The sequence below is a fragment of the Trichogramma pretiosum genome, unplaced genomic scaffold, assembly GCF_000599845.2.
Source record: "Trichogramma pretiosum strain Unisexual culture from Peru unplaced genomic scaffold, Tpre_2.0 scaffold13, whole genome shotgun sequence".
Classification (NCBI taxonomy): domain Eukaryota; kingdom Metazoa; phylum Arthropoda; class Insecta; order Hymenoptera; family Trichogrammatidae; genus Trichogramma; species Trichogramma pretiosum.
This window is the reverse complement of record NW_019641606.1, coordinates 1,780,873-1,805,983: the sequence shown is the minus strand read 5'-3', so window position 1 is coordinate 1,805,983 and position 25,111 is coordinate 1,780,873. Positions and strand designations below refer to the sequence as shown.

At 47.6% G+C, this 25,111-nt stretch overlaps 1 protein-coding gene across 2 annotated transcripts in view; it reads right to left on the bottom strand.

Annotated features, from left to right (window-relative positions):
* Window positions 1-630: 630 nt before the first annotated feature.
* LOC106652120 (early growth response protein 1-A) overlaps window positions 631-25,111 on the bottom strand; it is a 68,151-nt gene continuing 43,670 nt past the window's right edge. For both annotated transcript variants that reach the window (XM_014370906.2, XM_014370905.2), the window contains exon 2: window positions 631-2,798. In XM_014370906.2, the coding sequence (XP_014226392.1) occupies window positions 1,041-2,798 (1,758 nt within the window). In that variant the 3' untranslated portion in view covers window positions 631-1,040. The remainder of the gene's footprint in view (window positions 2,799-25,111) is intronic.

The following is a 25,111-nucleotide window of genomic DNA, read 5'->3' as shown; positions in this document are numbered from 1 at the left end:
AGGTTAATATCGAACAAACAAACGATCGAGTCGTCGAGTTTAGATGAAGCTTTTTCAAAGCATCGGCTAATTTAGGGCGAATTTCTTCTTTTTTCGTGTCATAGCAGACACATCATGCAGAGGAGGATCAGTTTTTCATTTCACTAAAACTGAAACCTCTCGATACATTTGGCACGTCATTGGATACTTTTTCCCCGAATCCGGTCTCGGTGATGTATACGAATTTATGTGAGTGTTCTGAGTGTATTACAATAGTTACGCAGAAAAAGGACACGACGTTGTTTTTATTTTCACGAAAGGCATGCACGTGTATCTGTATACGAAATACATCATTTTTTTTTTGTTTTTTCCGCTAACTTACGTTTTTCATTTTTTTACTTTTTTGCTTTTTCTTCAATGCTTAATTCAATTATAAACAACGAAAACAATTAAGAATGTATTGCATTCGAATTCGCGAGTACATACATTTTTATTCAATAATAATAATTACTTAGTTTATATAATATTTACAAATTTGTCGAGCTAATCACTTAGCACCAAGTGTTTCGTGTGTTTTGTTCGCTTGTTTGAGTAGTGTGTAAGTTTAATGCCTCTTCAGCATCAACACGCCGAAGTTAAGGTACTTGTTTATTTTTTTTTGCTATCTTGAAGAAGCTCTCGTGATCCGGTACGGAAGCAACGCAGAGAGAATCAATCCTGCTTTCAGCCTACACAGCACACCAAAACAGTTTTCCCCGAGATGGATGTGACTTTGTTCGATATTTTTTTTTTTTCATTTCTCCTACTCGCCGTGTTTTTTTCGCGCGCATCCGACGATCTCGTAGATTTCGTATTTCGTTTATTTGCGACTCGTCGCCGCCTTGACCAGATAATGAACATTTTAATGTCGTCGAGGCCTCGAGTTTGACTCGGGCAACGATCACTGTGTGTGTATGTGTGTGTTTTCGTAAAGCTCTGCAACAATTTATATACCATTAGGGCCAGAGCGATCTGGCTCGCTCGCGGAAGTATCATCCGGCCAACATGTTGGTCAGGCGGCGTCATTCCGTCTTGATCTGCTTGTGGTGCAATTTGGTCTCGAAGCTGCTGGCCGCGGAGTGATTGGAGGCGGCCTCGTAGCCGGGCGAGCTCGACTCGAACCTGGGCGGGCTCGGGGCCTCGGGCAGCTCCTGCTTGGGTTCCGCCGTCGCTGCCGGGCTCGCCCCGGCGGACGACGAGGTCGACGTGCCCTTGACCCCGTCCCTCGAGTGGGTCCTCATGTGCCTGGTGATCATGTCCCTGCGACAGGCCGCGTAGACGCACTGGGGACACTTGTAGGGCTTCTCGCCGGTGTGGGTGCGCTGATGGGTGCTCAAGTGGTCGGACCTGCTGAAGACTTGGCCGCAGGTCCGGCAGGTGTAGGGCTTGACCCCGGTGTGCAGGCGCATGTGTCGCGTGAGCATGTCGCTGCGGGCGAAGCTGCGATTGCACACGTTGCAGAGGTAGGCCTTGGCCTGGCTGTCCTGGGCGTTCTGTCGGCGATGCCGCGAGGCCATGTGCTTGGCCAGGCGATCGTGCAGACTGAACATCTGGCCGCAGACCGGGCAGACGTAGGCGACGTCGGTGCCCGGGGGCATCTCCTCGACGACGGGCGACACCTCGAGGTTGTACCTGACGGCGACGCTCTCCTTGGTGGTGGGCGAGGCGACGTCGCCCCGGACCACGGGGACGCTGAGGGAGCCGCGCGACATGAGGCCCGGTTGCAGCAGCTGGAGCGCCGGTGGCCTGGCCATCGCCGCCGCCAGCAGACTCTTCATCGACAGATCGAGGGGCGACTCCTGGGGACTGCTGCTGTTGGTCGTCGTGTCGGACTCGAGCGAGTTGCTGCGCGGCACCGAGTTGGCCGAGGACGTCGGCGGTGGACGCTCGTCCCGTCGTTTCTGTTGCTGAAGCTGATGCTGTTGCTGCTGCTGCTGCTGCTGAAGGGACTCCGAGGGCGACCAACTGCTCGGCGGCTCGTCCGAGTCCGAGTGGCTGCGCTTGCCGCTGCTCTGGAGATTCTGCAGGTACTTGCTGTGCATGTAGTGCTCGAAGTTGAACGACGACGGGGATATGGGCGCGAGCGGGGGAAAGCCGTGGGGCGTGAGGGGCGTCAGGGGGGTCAGCGGCGACGTGGGCGACGGCATCATCAGGGGCGACGACGTCGAGCAGTTGGTGCAACTGCAGCCGGGGTACACGTTGCGACTGCCAAAGTGATGCTGCTGCTGCTGCTGCTGCTGCTGATGGTGGGGATGATGATGATGATGATGATGATGCTGATGATAGGGATGCTGAAAGCTCGGCTTGACGTCGACGCTACCCTCGCGGGGGCTCGATCTCGGCGAGCTGAACACGTCCTCGTCCTCGCCCTCCGAGGGCAGGGCCGTCTGTCCCTTGGGCGAGCAGCCGCCGCCACCGCCCCTGTTGTGCTGCTGCAGAATGTCCAGCACCTGGCTGAGGCGCTTACGCTTGCGGGCCGGCTGTAGCGTCTGCGACGAGCTCGACGAATTGCGATGATTGCTGTTGCCGCTGCTGTTGAGCGGCGACGAGTGACGATGGTTGCGATTGGCCGTCGCCGCCAGGGTGTTGTTGTTGGTGCAGGAGGGCGGCGGCGGCTTGGCCGGGCCGGCCGCGGGCGGCGGTGCTGCTGGACCCGCGGCGGCGTCGTCCTCGAGCGCGCTCTCGGCCATCGTCATCGGGCTGGCGCGGCACCCGCCGCCTGGGCCCCCGGCTCCCGCTCGCAACGCCTCGGCTACCACCGTACTGCTGGCTGTCTCCTCCTGTTTAACGATAAACAAACAAAACAAGAACCAAAACGTTAATCAAATTCGTACAAGATGAGCTTCATTTTCATGTATTTCATGTATTATTATCATCGTATCGCATATATATGTACGTTTAAAGGGGGCGGGAGGATCGATCACGCCGAGCGGCGGAGTATAAGTTGCAAAACACTGCAACGAGCAGAAGAGATCCGATGCAAAAGTGGAAACCCACGCGTTTTTATTGTCTGCACACGTGTCGTTGTATAGCTGCTCCGTAGTGGGTACACGAACAAATGAGGCAATAAACAAGCCAACGACATAACCTGCGCAGTCACGACATTCGTGTCGAATCGTTAACCTTTTTTTCATATAAAAACGAGCGATACGATGTGCTGCCTGCCATGGGCATTGCATCGCTCGATTACGGAGGGATATAACTCGTGTGCCGCTCGCCGCGAATATGGCTCACGTACACACTCGTATGTGCATTATTGGAAAATATATGAAGGGAAATAATATGTTTTTGTGTTTTCTCTCTGTGTTATGTGGGTGTGTGTGTAAAAGTACGACTGCAATGTTTCTCTCTCCATCGAGAGAGAGAGAGAGAGAGGAAAAAAAAGAGAAAAAGCTTACGATATTGGATGTATGAAAACGTAGGTAAAACTTTCTAATCACGGGCTGATCAGTCATCGAAAGTCGTGCACCGGCCGTCCTTACATGCGACTGCAGCCGCGGCGTGTATATCTCTCGCTTACTGCCGGTACGTACCTTGTACCGATGAGAGACTCGAGACTTTTTTTTTCTACTTTTTTATGACTATTGCAGAGAGAGAGAGAGGAGAAAAAAAAGCGGCTCTCGCGATTGTATACGAACGATACCGATTGAGCAGCAACAGCAGCAGAAGTAACAACGGAAGAAGCGAAGGACAAGAAGTGGGAGGAGAGAAAAAAAAAACAACGGAGCAAACGAGGCGATACTCGCCGAATTCCCACCCACGGCCCGAGTCGTGGATACCTTGAAATTCGTCGCGGGAATTTCGATGCGGATCGAGTAAGTACGAGTAGGGAGATTTTGGCGAATCGGTTGGTGGGTAGCAACAGGACACACAGGTGTAGAGAGAGAGAGAAAAGTCGCGTTAGCTGCATTTCGTACGAGCTCGCACTATTATTGCACACGATTATTTTGCATCGGAGTCGTGGTGCTAGGCGTCTCTGGTACCGATAAGCCGACTATACCGATCTCGCTGAATACATAAATATAAATAACTCGTCGTATGGTTAATTATCGATTACGGGTGCCGCGCGCGAGCGAGAGAGAATTCAATGAATGGAATAGGTGTTGCGGGGAAACGAAAAAAAAAACAAAAAGATATCGACAAAAATCGGAATGAATTATTGCCATTGTTGTAAATCAACTTGTGCGCGTGACTGAATTATGATTTCTAAATCGAACGAGGCGAGAGCATTGTAAAGCTGCACATAATTATATATCCGATAAGGGGACTCCCGTTGGCACACTGTAACATACGTACGTACACGCGCGTATCGGAATCACTTGTCGCGGCACCCGAATGGAGAATGCGACGAGGAGTGCAAGTAAAAAAAAAAGTAATGGAGAAAAAAGAAAACAGTCGCGCACACGTCTCTGCTCTGTCTCTCTCTCTCTCTCTCGCTCGGTGGCACAATCAAGATTAGGCTTGTCTATAAAGTACGGGGCTTTTACAATTTTGCTGCTGCCGCAACAATGTCGTACAATGTCGATTTGTTCGGTAATATTTGCGCGCGTGTGTGTGTACCGTGTATGCAGGTACACAACAGTGGCGCGCGGCGGCACATTCGAAAGGCAAACAGGTGCAAATAAAAATATAATACAAATCGAACTGCGGGCACCACAACACATACGCTTGGATACGTATACGTGCATGTATCGCTATGAGACATCGACGCCTTTCATATATATATATAGACACACACAGACACACGCAGGAATGAAAAATCTTTGACTCGCGTGCGCGCGAGATTTATCACGCGTACATACGGGTCTAATCAGATCGATTCAATTTATTATATTTCTTTAAACGGCGGCGGGCTCGTTTTTAAAGCTTTTCTCGCTCTGTCCTTTTCTTTTTACTTTTTCTCCCCGTTGTTTCGCGCAGCTGTGTGTACTTACAAGCACCACTTTGAGAGCGCGGCAGAAAACTCGTTCAACAATGAGCGTTACACGGCAACGCGCCAACACACACACACACAGCTTTTTGTTTCATAATCGGATCAAAAAGTTATTTGGCTTTTTACATAAGCGCCGTTAATATGTATTTCATACGCGTGTGTCTACGTTTGTGTAAGATCGCGTGTACCACACAGGAGTTTTAAGCTCGCGCTCAGAAAATCCGAGCCGTTAACAAAACAATATTAAATGCCGCCAGATATACACATAGGCCGCATATTTCCGTACGCAGGCACACGAGTGCACGTGTGCAGCAGCAGCAGCAGCAGTACTATATACCGCATTCAATCATTTATAATGCCACTATATATATATAGTGGGAGGTGGTACGTGTGTGCGTTCGGTCGCTGTTTTTCTTTTTCTCGATTCATTCGTATATCCCATGGTCTGTATGGTCCAGTAGGCGCGTTTTACAATTTCCTTCGGATATCTGTCTACTTTCCGTACAGCGCAGCACATGTGCGTGCGCGTGCATTAGAGTATCCGCAGTAGCATTACGAGATCATTGAAGGTATATGGTTTATGTGTGTGTGTGTGTGTGTGTGTGTAAGTACGATATATATCGAGCGGCGCGTACTCGCGTTCACCTGTGCAATGGTCATTAGAGGCTGCTGTATCGGCGGCGGTGTACCGCTCGGCCGATGTACTTTATGCGTATGCGCGCGTACTTATATGCTCGCCGCCCTGAGCGGAAATTGCAAAGTGCTAAAGTCTGCGAGAGACAGAGACAGAGACTCGAGAGACGAAAGTATTTCGTAATAATACTGAATTTCTTTTGCAGCTCTATGGAGTTGTGTACACACAGCCGTGCGCGTACGCGCCCAGGGGAATATATCTCTACTTCTATATGTACTGCGGTAACTGCAGCTCCGATCGCGCGTTTCGCGATCTCTCGAGAGTGCGCGCGAGCTCTTTTATTATATTACGTACGCAAAATGCCTCGGAATGGCCAAATATATATTTGCGAGGGCTTAATTGAGATGCCGAAAAATCGCACCGGCCTATTAACGGATATGAATAAATTAAACGACGAGTTATTTAGCACGACTCTCGGCGCTGGCTATTGTTGAAACTCGACGATCGTGTGTACCTGCGCGATATATAGCCTCGCATATAAAATATGCCGTCGTCGGCTTGGTCGTCTTGGAGCTCGTTCCGCGCGACACCCTACTTTCGTAATATGGCTCGAGCCTCTACCGCAGTGCGTTCTTATACGATCGGTACGACCGACGACGACGACGACGAGGATGATGATAAAAAAAAAGGCGCAAAAAAGTACACCTGTACGCGCGCGCCGTCTTTCTCTCCCGCGCTATAAAATATTTATACGCGTCTGCTGCCTTCTTGGTAATAATATAAGAACCTCGTGTGCGCAACGAACAAAAAAAAAAAAAGAAAGAAAAAAAGCACAGACAGCAGCTGACGCATTCATCACGAGGTTCCGTCGCGTACACGTATACGCGAATGGATCGGCGGCCGTGAAAATTCATGCGCGCGCTTTTCTCTTTTTCTTTGATCGATGGTCGCACGCGCGCACTGCTGCTGCTGCATTCGGGGAAGGATGAAAGAAAAGCGGGGGCGATCCTTGCTCGAAAAAAAAGTCCCTGAAACTCGTACGTCGTACAATGCGGATCGCTCCGTTAGACGCGCGATTTATCGTCGCGAGGAGAAACTGAATCACAATTAACATCTATGCGCTTTTTAAACGCTCTCTCGCGAACGAGTCAATGAAATATACGTCCTTTTTTTTTTTATTTGGGTTTGGAGCGCGCAAGAACTAAGAAGAAAGCTCCGATCGACGAGAGATGCGTTGAGATCGTTCGACGAACAAAAAATTACCTAGAAAGAAATAGGGAGAGAGAGAGAGAGAGAGAAAAACAAGCAGCCTGATAAAGAGACAACCATTATAAGGTGTATTTATACGGATCGCTGCGAAAAAGAAAACATCACAATCATGCGGCGGCGTATGTAGTCTCTGCAGAAGAGATGAAGAAACAAAAAGCCGCTCGTACTTATATACACGTCTATCGATCTATAATGAGACAAAATGAGATACGCACGATCATCATCCTTTCGATAGGGGGCAAATAGAAAAGCGCAAGAAAAACCAAAGACGACGACGACGACGATGTACCAAGTGTATAAGAGCTCTGTGTATGTTTTATATAGATATATATGGGCAAAAAGTCGTCATCGGCGCTGTACACTTGCTGCTTCTGCTGCCGAAGCCGATGAATGAGAGAAGGAGAGAAAGAGAGAGAGGGAAAAAATCGACAATGAGATGATGATGATGACGACGACGAGGACGATGCGATGAAAAAAAATCAACAGGCGAGCTCCGGTAGGATATATACAATAAAAAATACATGCAGCATGTAGGTGTACTTGCACACACACATATGTATTTCTCTCGTTAAAAATACATCTGCGTGTGTTTATGTATCTGTGTGTTGCTACTGCATCTATATACTGGTTCGACCTAATTGGCCCCCCCCCCTATACATGTACACGCGTACACACACGAATCATATATAATACACGCATGCACCCAGAGAGGTACAGGCGAATTCGCGATTCACGATCGGATCATTAAACGATCTCTCTCTCTCTCTCTCTCACTCTCCTTCGCTCGCTTGGTGCAGTGCTGCTGTGTGCCTGTCGCACTCGGTCCGCGCGCAAGCCATTCGAAATCGGCCATTTACACAGAGGCGATATCCGAAGATCTGCTATATGGTCGATCGATCGTATTACTTTATGCGTGTGTGTGTGTGTTAGTGTTCTGTTATATAGGCGAGCGCGTGCCAACAGCCGAGAGAAAGAGAGACAGAGCAGCGTAATTGGTAAATAGAGCAACTTTGCTACCGATACATTGTAACGGCCCGGCCCAAAGCTGCTCGCACGATTGTACTCACAAATATATCTGCTCGCGAGTCCGAGCCTTTGGCCAAACGATCCGCGAATTTTCTTTCCTTTTGAGCTGCAGCTAACGACAAACAACCATACGCTGTAAATATCAACGAGCTCGAGTGAAAATTACGCGGCCGAATTGCTGAAAAACTAATGTTTCCGCCCCGTACAGCTGGATACTCTCGCGGTTCACAATTATCGGCTTCGCGTGCGCGGCGAGGAAATTTCACGAAAACGACTCTCGCTGCCGCGTGAAAAATGTCCTCCGGTCGATGCCAACTATGCCGTTTGTTTATGATATTTACGCTCGTAGCAGCAGCCTAGCCCTATGGTAGCGGCTTGCGAGTTACTTGCGCAATAGTCGCATGCGCGCGATTGATTGATACCGCGCGCGGCGGCGGCGTCTGTATGTATTATGTATAGTGTACAGCAGCTCCTTCGCTACGTACACACGTGTGTCCTTTTCTCTCTCTCGCAATTGCCCCGTGCTCGCACGCGAGTGTATAATTACAGCGTCGCGCGGGATAATTCAGTGATAATTCGATCCTCCGTGTATTTGTGTGTGAGCTGTGTGTGCGTAATGGTGCGAAGGTGCACACAGACTGCGCAGTTCCGCGCTGCACTTTTAAACCTGCAAACACACACACACATGCTCGCTGCAAATATGATTGGTGGAAATTGTACCCGCGTGGCTGCACTTTGTGTGTGGTCGTACGTATGTGTATTTGTGCATTATGTACAGCTTGCATAGCATAAGTGCGAACGATTATCGAGTTGCGCCCTGCGTACTGGTTACACAGCAGCAGCAGCAGCAGTTAGTGACCTAATTATATCGCTTGGACTTTGCACCAATTCTTTTCTCTTTTTATTTCGATCGGCCTATGATCAAGCACGCGTGGCTTCGTATGCATAAATTTTAACCTCGAGATTTTTCGTTGGTGCAGTTGTGCAGAGGTATCGAATATCCAAAAAAGTATTATACTGCCACGCGATCTTGCTACTACTGTAAATGCACGAATTTTTTGTCGAAATCGAGATCCCCTTTATAATTGTTGTTTATTATATTTCTCGAGCTTGCAGCGGTGTCAGAGGATAGCTACAATTTAGTTCGTTCTCTGAATTTCCATTGGCTTTCGCAAAAGTCTGCGCGCGCGCGCGACTAATCGGCCTGTTTGCTGCCACTGCCACGGTAGACTGCATGGGAGGTTCACTTTCGGAGTCATCTCTCTCTCTAACAAGCTCGATAATATTCGTCCCCGCGTTAGATGTGTGTAATACTTTTGCTTTTGCTTCTGAGCGAGCGAACATGTAGCAGCAGCAGCAGCAGCAAATCGAGGGAAATTTAATACGCGAGTTGCGTTTTAAAGGCTTGTTAACGAGAGCCGCAATGCTCCGCGATATATATACGGCAGCACACATTATAAGCGCGTAGACACAGAGGCAGAGAGAGAGAGAGAAACTCTAATTTTAAATACTTCGGGGCAATTAAAGGCGTATTTCTGTCGTCACTGCCGCTGCGACTCGCGAACCGCTGCTGCATGTCGCGCGCAGCGATCGCCCTCTAAACTCTATCTCCATCTTTTTCGGTTCATTCATTATTTTGTGCGCGCGGCATATAGCAGCTACCTCACTTCCCGAATATGTATTGCCGTTCGCAACTTAACTTTAGTGCCATTCGCTTGACCTATATGTCTTTCTCTCTCTCTCAGCTCGGTGGTGGCAGTCAACCTGATTAACGACTGTGGGTTATACTTTTTTTGTTGGCCTCTCTCTCTCTCGGTCTTTCGTCTAGGGTATTTAATGCGAGAGCTTTTTTTTGCTTTCGCTTCCTTACTTTGCCGGGCTCGGGCTGACAGATAATATTTTGCGTCACACACACACGTACACACTGGCATACGACGAAACATGCGCATATAAGACACATTTCGCTTGCTATATATAATACACCGCCGCGTGCTCCTTTCGTACAATGATGTTATCATTAAATTCAATCACATTAGAGTTTATAATTCTCTCTCTCCCTCTCGTTTTTTCCACTCGCATATATATTCTTAATTTAATCGCTATATAATTTTTACTTTTAATTATGTGAACGATTCGCCTCGGTCCTTCAAGGAGCAGCAGCAGCAGTACAATCCCGCGTGTCACACATTCGCATCGCTTCATCTTCGGGGGCTCGGATCAGCGAAAAGTACGTCACCGATATTTCCCAACAGCAGAGAACTCGAGAGTTTGATTGCCACGATTCTTCTTTTTTTCTCCGCCCGTATCTTCGAAACTCGTCGAGAATAAAATGAAAAAAAAAAAAAAAAAGAACCGAATCCAAATCTCGAGAAGGAAGAAGCTGCTGCCACTGCGATAGTAGTAAAAGACCCCCGTCGAGAGAAATTCGCATCCTTTAGGTAGAACGGAATGCGTCTTTCTCTTTCTCGTTCGTGGACGAGCGAGCACCTGTATTGTACACACACACACACACACTCACAGACGGCCAAAGCGACGGCGGCGGCGAAACAGGTTGAGCGAGAAGAGAGAAGAAAATAGTAGTAGCTGTAAGATGCGCGGGTGGGGCACGGCACACAAAAGACACGTCGCGCACGCTAGACTGCGGAAGGATAATGCGCTGCAGGCAGGCCGTGTGTGTGTGTGTGTCGTGATCGACCTTCGCAGTTATGGCAGTCGACCGTCTTTTTCTCTCTCTTTCGAGTTTTTGATAAAACTTAGCGTCGTCGTCTTGGTCGTCTTGTTGTCGATGCTTATAATCGAATGCGAATGCTTACCAAGAAGGAGAGTGTATATAATGTATATAAGCCGAGAGGACTTCTGGGATAATTTTCGAAGGAGATGAGACTGAGAGGGAGAGAGACGGAGAAATGGCCAAAAGGTAGTATAATTAAAATTTCGAGCATACTCCCACGACTGTATACACGCGCGCGTGCTGCTGTGCAGCAGATCGAAGTCGACAGCTGAGAAAATAAGCCGATTCCTAATCCAAAGAGAGCAGCAAAAACCAATAAATTCGTCTTTCTCTCTCTCTCTCTCTCGGCTGCTCCTTCATCATCGCGAAAGATGATGATGATGATCAAGTCCCGACGAGCGGGAGCTAAAGTAATGCCAGCAGAAGCCATTTCTTATAAACATGCTGCTGCACTGATTCTTCTTCTTCTTATCCTTGATGCGCTCGCTCTACTCCTCCCTCGCGCGGATAGCCTAAAGCTCTATATCGTACGGGTGCTATGCGCGGTACGCGCGAGAAAGAGACGGAGAGAGAGAGAGAGAGAGAGGCCAAAGAACAATAAACAGAATAATAAGGAAGAGAAGGAGAGGGAGAAGAGAGAGAGAGGCAATCTTGGACAGCGTGAGGGCTACCGAAGGGCTACTACTATACACGAGGCGCTGTACGCATAAAACATCATAAGACAAGAAGAGGAGAAAAAAGAGAATACATATATAGAGAGAGAGAGAGAGAGAGAGAGAGCGAGTGCAGAGGCATGGGCGCGAAGCTTCAATCCAGCGCTCTCGGCAGCTCTCGCGCTTTTTGCAAGTAACACACTGGCTGCTATATAGTATATGGTATAGGCCCTCGAGCTGCGAGCGCGGCGCATAACGATCGAGGTGAGGAACAATGTTTGCTGCTGCTCCGCGCCGATATATATATATATACACACATAAAACGTATATAGAGAGAGAAAAACTGGTCCGCTTGGAATGCCGATTTTTGTAACCGGTGCAACGGCATTACGATCGCCGCCAACTACACGAGGTGGTGCGTGGGTGCTGCCCACTACACACGTATACATAACTACTGAATCTCTAATGGAAAAGTTTTCTTTTCTTTTTTTTTGTGTGTGTGTTTCACCTCGCTCTTCCCGCCCTCCCCGCGTGCAAATTAACATATCACCGTCGTCGCGCAGGCGCGAGCTTGATTAGTTTTCCGCGGATCGTTATTTAGAAATTCGAGGCATTTCTCGCGAGCGCGCGCGCGAGTTTCAAAGCTGCGCGCAGAGAGCGTTTTATATTTACAGCTCCGCGACGCGAGAAAAAAGACGGCGAAAAAAAAAATTGTCGACTTCTCACTCTCGAGACAACTTTTACACGCACATCGTTCACACGAAGGCGGCACGTCTTTGTACGTAGTTTTTTCTCTCTCTCGCTCGCTCTTTCTCTCCTACACACAAATGCGTAGAGCCTTAATACCGATATCGGAAAAGTGCCTCGCTCGGTCGTATAAGTACACACCGGTCACTCGCACCGGTCACTTGTAATATACCGAGCGAGAGAGGCCAATAGATCAATATTATACGCGCGCAGGCGAATGATTGATTTTTCCTCGAAAAAACAGCAGTAAACATTTTTTCGGATGCATACGAGTCGAGAGAATCGTATACGAGCTCTGTGCATGCTGCAACGACACACGATATACGTGACTCGGCGATAATTGTACCGAGAGCTGCCACCGATTTTCACTTTTTATAAATCGATATATATATATCGATCGTCGTCGAGCCGAAGCTTTTATGGAAATCTCCGTGTATACATAAGACGACGACGATCTTGCACGTATATATCAAGCTATTGAGTTATTGGTCCGGTCGGCTCGAGCGCGCGTGCACCGAGCAGCACGTGTCAATCAAGAAACGTACGCCTGCATTATACAGACTTTTTGGCACGATAACGTCAACGTCTACGGCTGACAAAAGCTTGAATTATATCGACGAGCGCGGGGCAAAGTGTACCAAAAAAAAAAAAGGGAGGGAATGAAAATGAATTTCGCGGCTGCGATCGATGGATTGCATACACGCACGACGACGCGATGCTGCTCTGGCTGCGTACTCCAAAGCCAAAAGCGCGCTAATGTTTCCTTCGCGTCGCCATAAATTTTCTCATTGTATAAAAGGCGAGAGACGACGACGACGACGACGACGACGACGACGACGACGACGACGACGACGACGACGATACGATCGGCTAGGCCAATAGTGCACACACACGCGCGACTCGATTTATAATTATAATTTTCTCGCCTCGAGACTTAACCCCGGTCGGTCGCGCGCGCGCGGTATGAGAAATTAGCCTTAGCTAGGCTGCTGCTGCTACTACACCGCCTGCGGCACTTCGGCGCGAGCTTCCCGTGAATTTTCACTCGTATGTGTCGAGATCAAGAGAGAGAGAGAGAGAGGCACTAATACACATACAGGATAGTCGCGAGTCGCTTTGAGCTTTTGCGCGGCTCGCGCAGAGCTTCTAATTTCAGACGTTATAGTATAGCCGCGCGACACAAGAGCCGCCGCTGCTGCTGCTGCTGCTGCTGCTGGCGCTGTTGGAAAAAGTGGGAGCTTTTATACGCTCAAGTATTCGCGCTATAGGATCGAAGAGCTGGGGCGGCGGCTACTTATACTCCCCCACTCCACCCGACCGCTTGAATTATTCGACTGGGACGCAAATAAACTCCGCGACTCGTGAGCGAAAATCGATTTTCGACTTGCGCAACGTATCGCGACGAGATCGGTATAATCTTCTCAATTATGTACGTATACGTACGAGTTTAAATCGCTCGTCGCCCAAATGTATATTGCGCTATATGCTTGCCGAGCTAATTTTTAGCTTCGAAAATCGAACTCGCGCCGCGGCACTGGTAGACGTCGCAGCACCGCGTGTCCGATAGTTATTCAACGAGCGACGACGATCCCCGCGAGTCAAATTAATCGCGTACGTGTATAGGAGCTATTTAGATCGGACGTTGTAGATCAAACTATTTGCGGATCGATAAGTTACATAGCGTGTCCCGAGATCTCGATAAGTGCAGTTCTGCTGCTGCATGCGTTCGTCTATTTTTTTTTTCTTTCGCTCTTTTTATCTCGAGACTCGAGATCGACGGTCTGGTGCATGTGTGTGTGCGAGTATTTATTAATAAGCGCCGCGAGAAACGGCCACTAAGTAATACCGAGGAATCCATTAGCCGCTTGTGTACTGCTGTTATTATATGTGGCACGATGCGCGATGCGTCAATTGTCGCTGTGTATATACTGCTGCAGTCGCATGCACGAGTGACCGCGGCGGCGGCGGCGGCGGCGCTTGAATTCTTATGCGCGTGGGCGGTTTTTCTCCATTTACTCGAGTTAAAAAGCTTCGATGCCGCCGTCTCTTATATTCTTTGAAGTCGTTTTTATTTCTTCTCATCCACGCACCGATCACAATTGTGACAATGGAAAATTTGGCGTGTTAGATGAATCCCGAATATTTTTAAACGCATGTCGTACACGCTCACCCGCGTAAGCATCTACATGGTGAAACTTTATAAATATAGCTGCAACAAATTGAGACTAACAGCAACTATGGTAAAAAGAAAAGAAGAAAGTCTGTGCATGCGCGCATAGACCCCAGACGTACGGCGCAAAAGAGAGATGCTGGATACATAATAGGCGCGCGAGCACGTGAGCCGTTCGACACGTGACGGCGCGGCCTGTATCACGGCAATAGCCTAGCGCGCGTATGCGTCGTACGATGCATCGATTTCCATTCATATAAAATAATAAAACGTTCGTTGACACTCTCGCGTCGTGCAAATGCGCCGCTACATAACTATACTACTCCACAGCAGTAGTAGCAGTGGTAGTATAAACGCGACGAAACAGGCGCCTCGCGCGCGCGGATCGTTTACGGAACCCACGCGCGTGCTGCGCGCTCACGACGCGGCGACGCATAATATGGACAGCTGTCATTTGCATTTCAAACTGGCCACGAGCTCTCTCGGCTCTCGCGCGCGCGAAAAACCGTTCGAGAGATATTTTTCACTCAACATTTATGTATTATGATATTTACATCTCGTTTCGTGTATACGTGTTTCTCGCATTTTAATAGACATCGCGGAAATCGCTGTATTTATACTAAACTATGCCGCACGGCGCGGCGCGACATCGTGAAAATTCAAAAGTAAGCCTTACATGCGTATTTTCATATTATGCATGTGCGAAGAAAAATGTGCATGTGCGGGGCGCGCGTAACTCTTTGATGTTTTTCGACTCGACGAGGTGTGTGTGTGTGTGTGTGTGTGTGCACGCAACTCACACACTGCAGCTGTGGGCCTGTTTGGGTACGTGTGTATAGGTATTATTTACGCTGTCATTCGATGGAACGAAAAACTGGGTTAACTGGCCTCTCCACTTGGATAACTTACCTGAAACATATAAAATGACATGAAATTAGTTTGAGTTTCTTGCGAAAAAAAATAAATGATGTATATAATAAACGCATTGAAATTCGTGTGTCGTGTGTGTCGCTGTTTTTTTTTTGCAATTCCCTCGCGGGAAAAAATTCAAATTATTCGCGTACGATAATTGCAACAATGATATCTTGTTTCCTATTGCGAGCGTAATCGAGGGTTCTCATTGAGTGCGCCTGAAAAAATGTCGCTCTCGCAATACAAAAGAGCCCCGTACGCGCTCCTCATCATTATCTATCTTTTTAGCATTTATGAACTACTGCTGCTGTTCTGCTGTAACGGTACGGAAGCAAGAGCAGCCAATAATACGAATGAATAAATATGTGCACATAGGACAACGGCGGTAGCTAGCAGAGAAGAGAGAGAAGGTAAATAATTACGTCGAATCGGTATGCGCGCGCATTAATGATAAAACTACGAAGCGAGACAAAGAAAGTATGGTATACCGCGGGATGGAACCCCCTGCGTAGTCTATAAGCGGCAGCAGCAGGGCATTATAGTTTATAGGCACAGAACAGTTGCGTACACGCGCCATTATGTAAGAGCGCAGCGATTCGAGATGAGGGATAGCATTGTAGGGCCCCAAGGACAATGTGTAGCCAATAGCTCATATCATTAGGGATGCGCCGTGGTGCATTGTTTTTTTTTTCCTAACTTACCGCGCTATTTGCTTCTAAATCTAATCTATAGAAAAAGAAAAATAACTCGGAGCACCGAATCGCAGCGCGCAAAAGAGAGGGAGAAATCAAATACACGAATCCCTAGATAATATTGAGAGCTAATATAGCACCGGTGTTATTATACTGCCTATGAGGCAGGCACACACACACAATATTTACGCGCGCCATTACCTAACAAACCGTACGTGCAAATACCCAAACCGCAGAAGTGAAAATACGCGCGTCGTAGTAGTGGTGGCAGCAGTAGCTGCTGCATTGCCCCGCGCTTACGTAAATCAGCTCTCGATCGCCGCTATACACACTACGCACATACGTGTGGCTATATATATATATTTTATAAGTAGACAAGCCGATGTGCGATTTAAACGCGTGTGTAAACGCGAGGCGGCTATAACATTATACTATATATACACACGCGCGCGCGGATAGACGTCCATGCGTGGTGCATTACGCGTCCGGTAAATCAATCCAACGGGGCTCTCTCTCGCGAGCTTGACATCCGATATAGCTACACGTACACGCACATACACCTGCACACCAACACGTACGCGATCGGCCACTTGTTGCTCGATATTCTTGCGTATAAATGTAATATAAACATAATGTAATGCGGAGTCGCGAGTCAGGTATGCATATTAATGAAACTTTAGAGTTATTGTACGATCGATACGTTTATATGCCCGCGATGCAGCCGCACAATAATCATAATATTTACACTTTGTGTGTGCGTGTGTGTAGAGAGAGAGAGAGAATCTGTGGTGGGATGATGCTTTTTTGTCAGGCGCTTTGCGGGTGTGCTGACATCGTCGTCGTCGTCGCATCTAGCTGCGGATATATCGGGGCAAATGAGGAGTGAAATTGCAGGCGTGTAGCCACAGGCTACCGGAGAAGTCACCAGCAGCATCAGCTGCCCGTAAGGGATCTCTCGAGCTGCGGAGATATTGCCATCGAGTGACGTCTGCCATCCCGTCGTCGTCGTCGTCGTGTACAGCCGCGCGCGAGTCGTCGCGTGAGTGGAATACGCGATCGGTTGCAGCGAGGATCGCGACGACGCGAACTCAAGGTTACACATACCTGTGCGTGTATGTGCACAAAGTACGGAACTTTCATGCGAGTAAGCTACTGCACTGTCTATATATATGTACTAACGTTGCCGATCGCGCCGCATAGCGATCTAGATTTAACATTTTAATTTTCCATTAGCATCGAGCTGCTATGCGCGCGTTAGAGCGAGCCAAGAGAGAGAGAGAGAGAAAAATTCATAAAGCCATATAAGCGCGGGGTATAATAGAAAGTTTAAATCACGCATCTGACTCTAATGAGTTCCAGTTTTATAATTAAACTGCGCGCGTGTGTGTTTTTTAGATTTTGTATTCCGAGATATACGTATTACGCACACACGGAGACTCGCAATCGCGCGCCGTCGCCGAGGCAAATCGATTGAGTCTTGAGGTAGAAGTAAAAAAAAAAAAAAGATTAAGGCTCTCTCGAGTCTCGAATAATGGTTCCGCGCGCGTGACGCGTGCTCGAATATTTCGCAAAAGCCAGAAGGGGGAGCCGTACAATTACGCACGAAGTAAAGAAAAAAAAAAAAGGAAAAATAATTCGCGACGCCCGGGGTCGAACGATTGCGCGCGGGCAGAGATATATTTCCTTTTCTTTTTTAATGAAAATATCATTGAAATCGGCAATAGCCGCGCGCGGCACAAAGCGTATATATACAGCTCGGAGGCAAGGGGTCGAAGCAATGACTGTTACATCGTCCGCTGGCATGCACGGAGAGTGACAAAAAAGGTCCGCAGCTGGCACGAATGCGCATTATCGGCGCGTGGGTAGCGCAGCCGCGCTATCGGTCGCTACAATATTTTCCCGGGCTGGCAGAAAAAGAACGAGGGAGTCCAACGCGGCAACCGGTATTATATACATATTATATGGCTCGAGATGGCTCGAGGTGCAGCAGCCTCTCAAAGTCCTAAGGCAAGTTTTTATCGGCGCTCGACATCGGCGGATCGTCATTACGCCGTTGCGGAGCCTAGCCACTTGCTCCATAGCTACAAGTGGTAATCCTTCTCCTTCTCGCTCTGCCTCCTCGGGCCTTACTCTCGATCGTTTCTCCAGGGAGGCTATGCCACTACTGCTGCTTCGGGCTAACGCGCATTGCCCCATGTGCGCACGTAGTAGTAGTAGTAGTAGTAGTAGTAGTACGGCCTTTCCTTGGCTCTCCCAATATCTTTCGAACGTTAATACATATATCCTTACGTGCATCGATTCATCCGTACATATATACGATCGAGGCTCTTAGCTTGTAGAGCAATTTTGAACTCGTTTATTTATTTATTTATTTCGCTGCGTTGATTATTTTTTTATCCTCTCTTAATGCTCGTTCACGGAAAACTGGATCTTTTTCTTTCCGCTCGCAGCTCGACTGACGGATAGCTGAAAGAGTTCTGTATAAGCGCGGGTAATTAGCGAATATAATAGGGCGGCCCTCGTGTGCCTCGGCATGCTGCCGCGCGCGCACAACTCAGCCGATCGTTTTGATTAATGAGGTATTGATTGGCGAACGCCGGGGATTAACACGAAGAATTTAACGTTAATTTTTTGCCCCCCCACACACATACACAAACACGCAGCAGCGGCAGCAACACGCATACGCATCGATATGCGAGCCGAGTAGTCTATTACATAGATCGGCGCATGCAGCAATCATTAGTAGAGCTATCCGTGCGTGTATGTTGTATACGAGTGCGGCGCAGAAGAGTCATCGATAGATCGTCCATAAGAGAGAGAGAGAGGTGGATGGTAGCGAATAGTCATTATCATTGGTGCTCTTAAAGACTCGTAAACAATATGCCTATACGTGTATACTCGAGGAGATCGATATTACATACGTACGAGCGAAAGAGAGAGCGGGCATAATGCAGCTCCAGAAAGAGAATGAGAGAACTGCGCACCTGTATATACCACTGCTGCTCGCACTCGTGGTTTACCGGAAGCCACCGCCGCCCGTAAGGATATGTGTGGGCAGAGCACTAGGGGCGTTTGTTTGTGCCATATACCCGATCGATCTTGCAGTCGAGGATGAGAGATGATACGCGTAATATACAATGCGCCGCGAGTACTCGTATATTACATATACACGAATATCGATGAGTCATTATACGCGAGAGAGATCGTCACCCACGGATACTTATATAGCAGCACGATAATGACGAAGGATAATGTATATTATATATCGAGGATATATTATAGAGATAGAGAGAGAGAGAGAGAGGGGCAACAAAAAATTATCAACAACCACCATTTCTAGGAGTTTTTTTTTCATCTACGCTTCTAGTCGAGCTCACCGTACGCGAGGTGTATCTTTTTTTTTTTTTTTACCTCAAACTTTTTTGTTCTTATTCCTTCTCCTCCGCGCGCGCGCGCTACAACCCAAAGAGAGATGGAGAAATTACGGGGCGCGATCGCAAAGCGCAGCAGCGCCGTATTATTAATAGCTAAAACAAGAGCAAAGCGCGACGAACGAAGTATTAAACACAATTACCGGTGCACACACATGTGCGGTGGCGGTATAGCTCCGTATATGTGCGTATATAGTATATATACGTACACGTAATGACCAAAGTTCCTGCCGCCGCGCTGCTGAATGCGCAATACCACGTTAATGGTACGCACTGTACTCGCGCGAATGTACGTACGTATATATGTATATAATAACGGAAATTGATTTATGCCGGGGTTACCTCGGCGCTGCTGTTTTACAGCTTCATTGGCCACGTCGCGCGGACGACGACGCGGAGATTGAGAAAGGTATACATAGGGAGAGACACACGGACAGAGACGTGACGCCCGCGCGCGAAATCCCTGCATACTCGAACTGTGCATATACTCGACTTTCGTTCGGCGCGTATCCGCGTATAATGCGTATATGCGCGAGTTTTTTCACTGTTTTTTTTTCGCCGCTGCAATCTTTTTATCCCCGAGTCGAATTTTATGAGTCGACGACGACGACGATGATGATGATGTTAATTAACGCAGGGGTGGGTCTCACTTAAATATGCTGCGTATCGCGCACGTGGCTTTTATTAAGACTTGCCCGAGCTGCGCTCGTTTTCAAATGTGATAACGATTTATCGAGGCCTCGTCGTCGTCGTCGTCGTCGGCTCTCTTCGTTTGGTCTATAAGTATTAATTTATCGGCCGGGAGAATTTTATGGCTTTTTCGGCTCGATATATACAGTACGACAACGTGTGTCCTCCGACTCGACTTTTTTTTCTCTCTCTCTCTCTCTCTCTCTCTCTCACTCTCTTCCTTCGTTTTCTTTTTTCAATTAAAAATCCAACGTGCAGCGGTGGTCGCGGTGTACACTCGTGCGCTGCCTCGCGATTTGATTTAATACTTTTCTACCTATAGCTACGGTTGGCGAGCGGCTTAATCGATTGTTTTTAATAGTTTCTTATGGGTCTAGCGGTCGAGCGTGTCTAGCCCATGCCCCCGAGAAGCAGTTATGGGCGTTTTATACGACTCTCCAGCGCACACGTATCGATACAGATATATATTTTCTTAGGGTCGCGCGCGAGCCGCGCATAGTGCAATCTTTTGTCATTATCTCTCGCGCGAGAGCTGCGGTCGTCTCTCTCTCTCTCGTTCATTATAACCCATATATAGCGGCCGAAAGGATAAAGATTCGATCAGCCAACGTAAAGTAGCAGCTGACTCGATGACGAGGCACGCGAGTGCAATACTCGATGCGTACGTACATGCACTCAGCAGATTGTGCGTAAGTTTAAAATGTGCAGCAGCAGAAACAGAAGCGACGGACCCGCTGCCGTAGAGAGTGAGACGGAGAGAATCTATAATTTCATCTGGCCTTGAATTCACTCTTGAAAGTTCAGAAGTGAGTATCTGCGTGTTGCACGCGGAGACAATTGTCTACGCGTTTCGCTGTATTTTCTGCGCGACGCGCTGTTTGCCTAATGTTTTCTAGTTTGCGCAATTTGTCGATACGAAAATCGCGTAATCGAGAAAAGCATAGAAAAATTAACACCTAATTGATCGTTCAATTAAACAATGCGAGAGAACAGGCAGAAGAAGAAAAAAAACACAAGCAGCAAACAACGTTTCGCTCATCGAGACGCAAAATAGCTTTTCTAATCAGATTAAGCGCGCGACAGCAACGCCGCCGGGCCTCAAGCTCAGGCTTCGTCGTCGTCGTCGTCGGCGGGACAATTAATACGGTTATCGGCCGATTTCATCTTGCGGCGCGCGAAACCCCGAGGTACATGTGCTGCTGCTGCTGCTGCTGCACTCACTGCACCCATGATCAGACGCAGACAACAACAAATAATGTGTGTATGTGTGTGTGTGTAGTACTGCGACCCGAGCCCCGTTGCTGTATGTATTATATACATAAGTTTTTGTGTCGAAGAGATGTGATGAAACTCGATTGAGCTCGCCGTTAAGAAGATATTGTTCCACGATAAATTAGCAATATAAGTTCAATTAACAATTTAATTAAATCAATCTATTGTTATTGCATCTCTCTCTCTCTCTCTCGTCCTCGAGGGCCTGCATGAAATGCGATATCAGCCGCGAGATCTGCACACAACATGTACTCGCGCGTGTGCGCTGCATTTCGCAAAATCTTTCGATTGTCAATTGATGCGGATAGTTCGTGTTGTATACATACATTACTCGTGTGTGACCTGCGCAGCATATAGACAGACTAAATGCATTCAATTTAGCGATAATAATTTTGCACCGTCGACGCGCGAGAGTTTTGCACGAGAGGGAGAGCAGCTGTCGGACGCAGAAATGTTTATTAATCCGGCGCTCGATAGTACATATATAGATAGCGGCTATCGCGGACAGGATCGCGCAGAAATTACAAAGGCCGCAACCTGTGCGCAAGTGCTTATATCAATTTGGCTTTAACGAAGGCGTTAAGTCGTTGTTGATTTTTTTTTGCTTCGCTTTATATATTATACGCGCGACGAATCAATATCGCGGAAAAATCGAGCCCAGCTCTCCGACAGGTTAATGCGTGCGAGCGGAGAAATGCCAATAACGTTTCGATTGAAAATTCGTTATACAGGCGCTCGCGATATACCTTGCCGCGTTAATTCCCCATTATATAGGAATCGTGGGTAAATGAGAAAATTCTAGAGAAAAAATCACGACGCTAAAATTTTCGTAAATAACAAAATCGACGTTAGAAATAACGCGCGCACGCACATTTCAATGTTAAAAATCTCATCGAACCGAGTCCGAGCCGCCTATTATATATTAACGTACGCGTAATATAAAATCTGGTAATATCTGAAAATACCTACGCGCTCGCGTACGGACGGATTGACTGCTCCATTAAAATTTCCGTCTGCGCGTCGGCGAAGCTTCTGTTGCTGCTGCTGCTGCTTCAACAGGTGCACTAGTGTGCATGTATTGGCTGTACTGCTCGCGATCGCACACAGACACACACACGTATTTCACGAATCGCCGTATACCATAAACTTTGTGGATTATTACGAAGAGGAGGGGGAGAAAAGGGTACTTGGGAAGCGGAGATAAGGAAGGCACAGCGCCAGGCCCCCCACGCGTTCTTAATGAATTATACAATTTAGCCAATTGCGAAATAATTAAGCTGCATTTGAAAGGGGTTGGATGTTTTTTTACATCTCTCGCGAGCCAAGTCGGTATCCGACTCTTTGAAGGTGATGCGCGGAGCTTTGTGCGGGACGAATCATCATGCGCTTCGGGTATATTCAGATTACTCGAGACTACGAGCGCATTTCGTTTTTAATCATGATTATTTCGAATCCCAAAGAGCTCCTCGCGATCGAGAGTCGCCATTAGAATTCGTTATATCGCTCGTGTAAGCCTCTCTCTCTTGCTCATACACATACGCCGCTAATAATTAAATATACGAAACGCAGCGCTGCTGCTGCTGCTGCGGCTGCTCGCGGTTTAACTGCAAATGAATATCTGCTCAGCTGTTTCGTGCACTCGTACGGAAGAATCGCCCTTATCGATTCTCACGCGTAAATAAAGACGAGAATAAAAAGAATATATCCGAGGAGCAGCGCGCCGCGGCTCGTTGAGGCGGCCTTTTATAATAATGCGCGCGCCACGGGCACAGCACCGACGTCATTCCAATTTGTACGTCGTTGTTTTTCGCAGCAGCAACTGCACACACACACACACACGAATCTCAAGGCGAATAATATGAACACGCGAGAGAGTCTCCTGTTGTTTTCTCGACGACAGAGAGAGAGAGAAATTCTCCGGTCTCGAGCGCGCGGCATCTTTTCGTACACACACGTATACTCGCTCGGTCGCGCGCGGGATCGAAAATTCTTCGAGTGCTTTCGAAAAGAAAGACACAAGGGTCATTAGCTGCCGCTGCTGTTGCCGTTGCCGGTGTTGTTGCATTTGCGTGTGACTTTTAGATTAAAGACTCCATTTCAAGATCTTCATATGTATTTATTTACGCGCACGCACACACTCGCCGAATGAGCCGCGCGCATAACCCGCCAAATACTTTCTTATTTTTTTTCCATTAAACCTCGTCCTTCTGTGTGTTCGTGCGTTCGTGTGTTTGCGCATTTCTCGGCTTTATATGCGCCTATACCGGGTATTTGCATTTAAAGCTCTCCGGGCGCGATCAAAAATATTTTGCATGTCGCTTATCAGTGGCACAAACCGATTACAAGCGGGGACGACGACCAAGAGAGACGCGCGCGATCATGGTAAAAGTTCAAAAAACTCTGTCGAGCGAAAGAAAGCCGCTTATAAAGCGAGAGAGAGAGAAGCAGCCCGTGTTTGCCTCTCTGCTTTATGAAGAAAACACCAAAAGCCATTGGAATCCGCGATAATCCTTGGCCCGTAACACACATACGAGTCGCAGCTGTATATATACGCACCTCGTGGGAGTCGAGTCCCTTTATTTTCGGCCCGAGATCCAAGAGAAAGAGAAGAGAGCAGCAGCAGCAGCGGCGGCTTTTTTATCGGCCGAGATCACCTCCACGGAAACACATACACGTATACGCAGGTATATATATGCGCTGAGGTGGACACACGCGAGCGGCACCGGCTATACGTATATACGTATGCTCTTTAAATCCTCGGATTTCGTCCTGTTTTGCTTGGCTGCTCCTCGCTCGCGATCGGCTATGTGTGTCCTGCTTGCTCCTGATCGCTGCCGAGTAGAGGACCAGCGGCTCTATAATGTTTGTGTTATACGGTGCGCCCGCGCCGCAGGTCCGTTTTATATACTACGGAGAACGGGACGAATCTCGCGTAATTAGAGCTTTTTCTATTACCTTTTCATCTCTTTGATCCTCGATTTACTTGCGATTGTATATCGCTCTTTTCGGTAAATAAAAGACATAAAAAAATATCGAATCATCGATGTGGTATGTCCAAAAAACTGTTATAAGAATGTCGTCTCGTTGGATTTTTTTTTCCTTTTTCTTTTTTTTGCCATTCGCACCTACGTGTGACTACCATACAGGACCATCTCCATGCTTATAAGAAAAGCTATATATAATAAGCCGTGTGAAATCAAAGACTAAAAATCGAATCAGGTAAAAATCTGTGTGGGTGATAGTGAAAGTTTATTTTTGATTACGTTAATTTCTATCGTGACGTGCGTAGGAGCGAACAAATGTATAATATAGATATAATAATATATAAAGCTTAGGGAAGTGTCATCACCAGACGATCACGCACTGATTTCCAATGAATATCTTACCCAATTCAAAATCAAGACACATCCGATGTAAAAGGTCCGTATTTTATTCTAATGCACCGTGGACACTTTGATATATATTAAATTTATAATTTTGCTTTTTAATGCTTCTGATCATCGATCGACGATTTTCTCCTAATCCGTTTCGTAACCTGTTGGGCGCGAGCTTGACACAAAATTGAGTAAATTCCTTCGAGCTAAGCCATTAATTGGATGGTTTTATTATGCCCGTAAAAAATATAGAGAGAGAGAGAGAGATCTAGTCGGTGCGATTGTGCAAGTTGACACATCGACGCGCGAGTATCTCCTCCCGCGCCTCTATTTACTCCTAACGGGCTCGTTATATACACCTGATTTATGAAAAAAAAAAGGAAAAACAAGGGCGCCTCGGAAGCTCTACCGGTGCATTACCGAAACAAATACTCGGGGCGATTTCACAAGGCCGCCGTTGCAGCGATCGGTCAAAACAGATCCTCTCCCCGCGTTTCATCTTACTATAAACATCGTATAATGCAGTTCGAGTATATTTTTGCCCGAGAGCTCTTGTTTG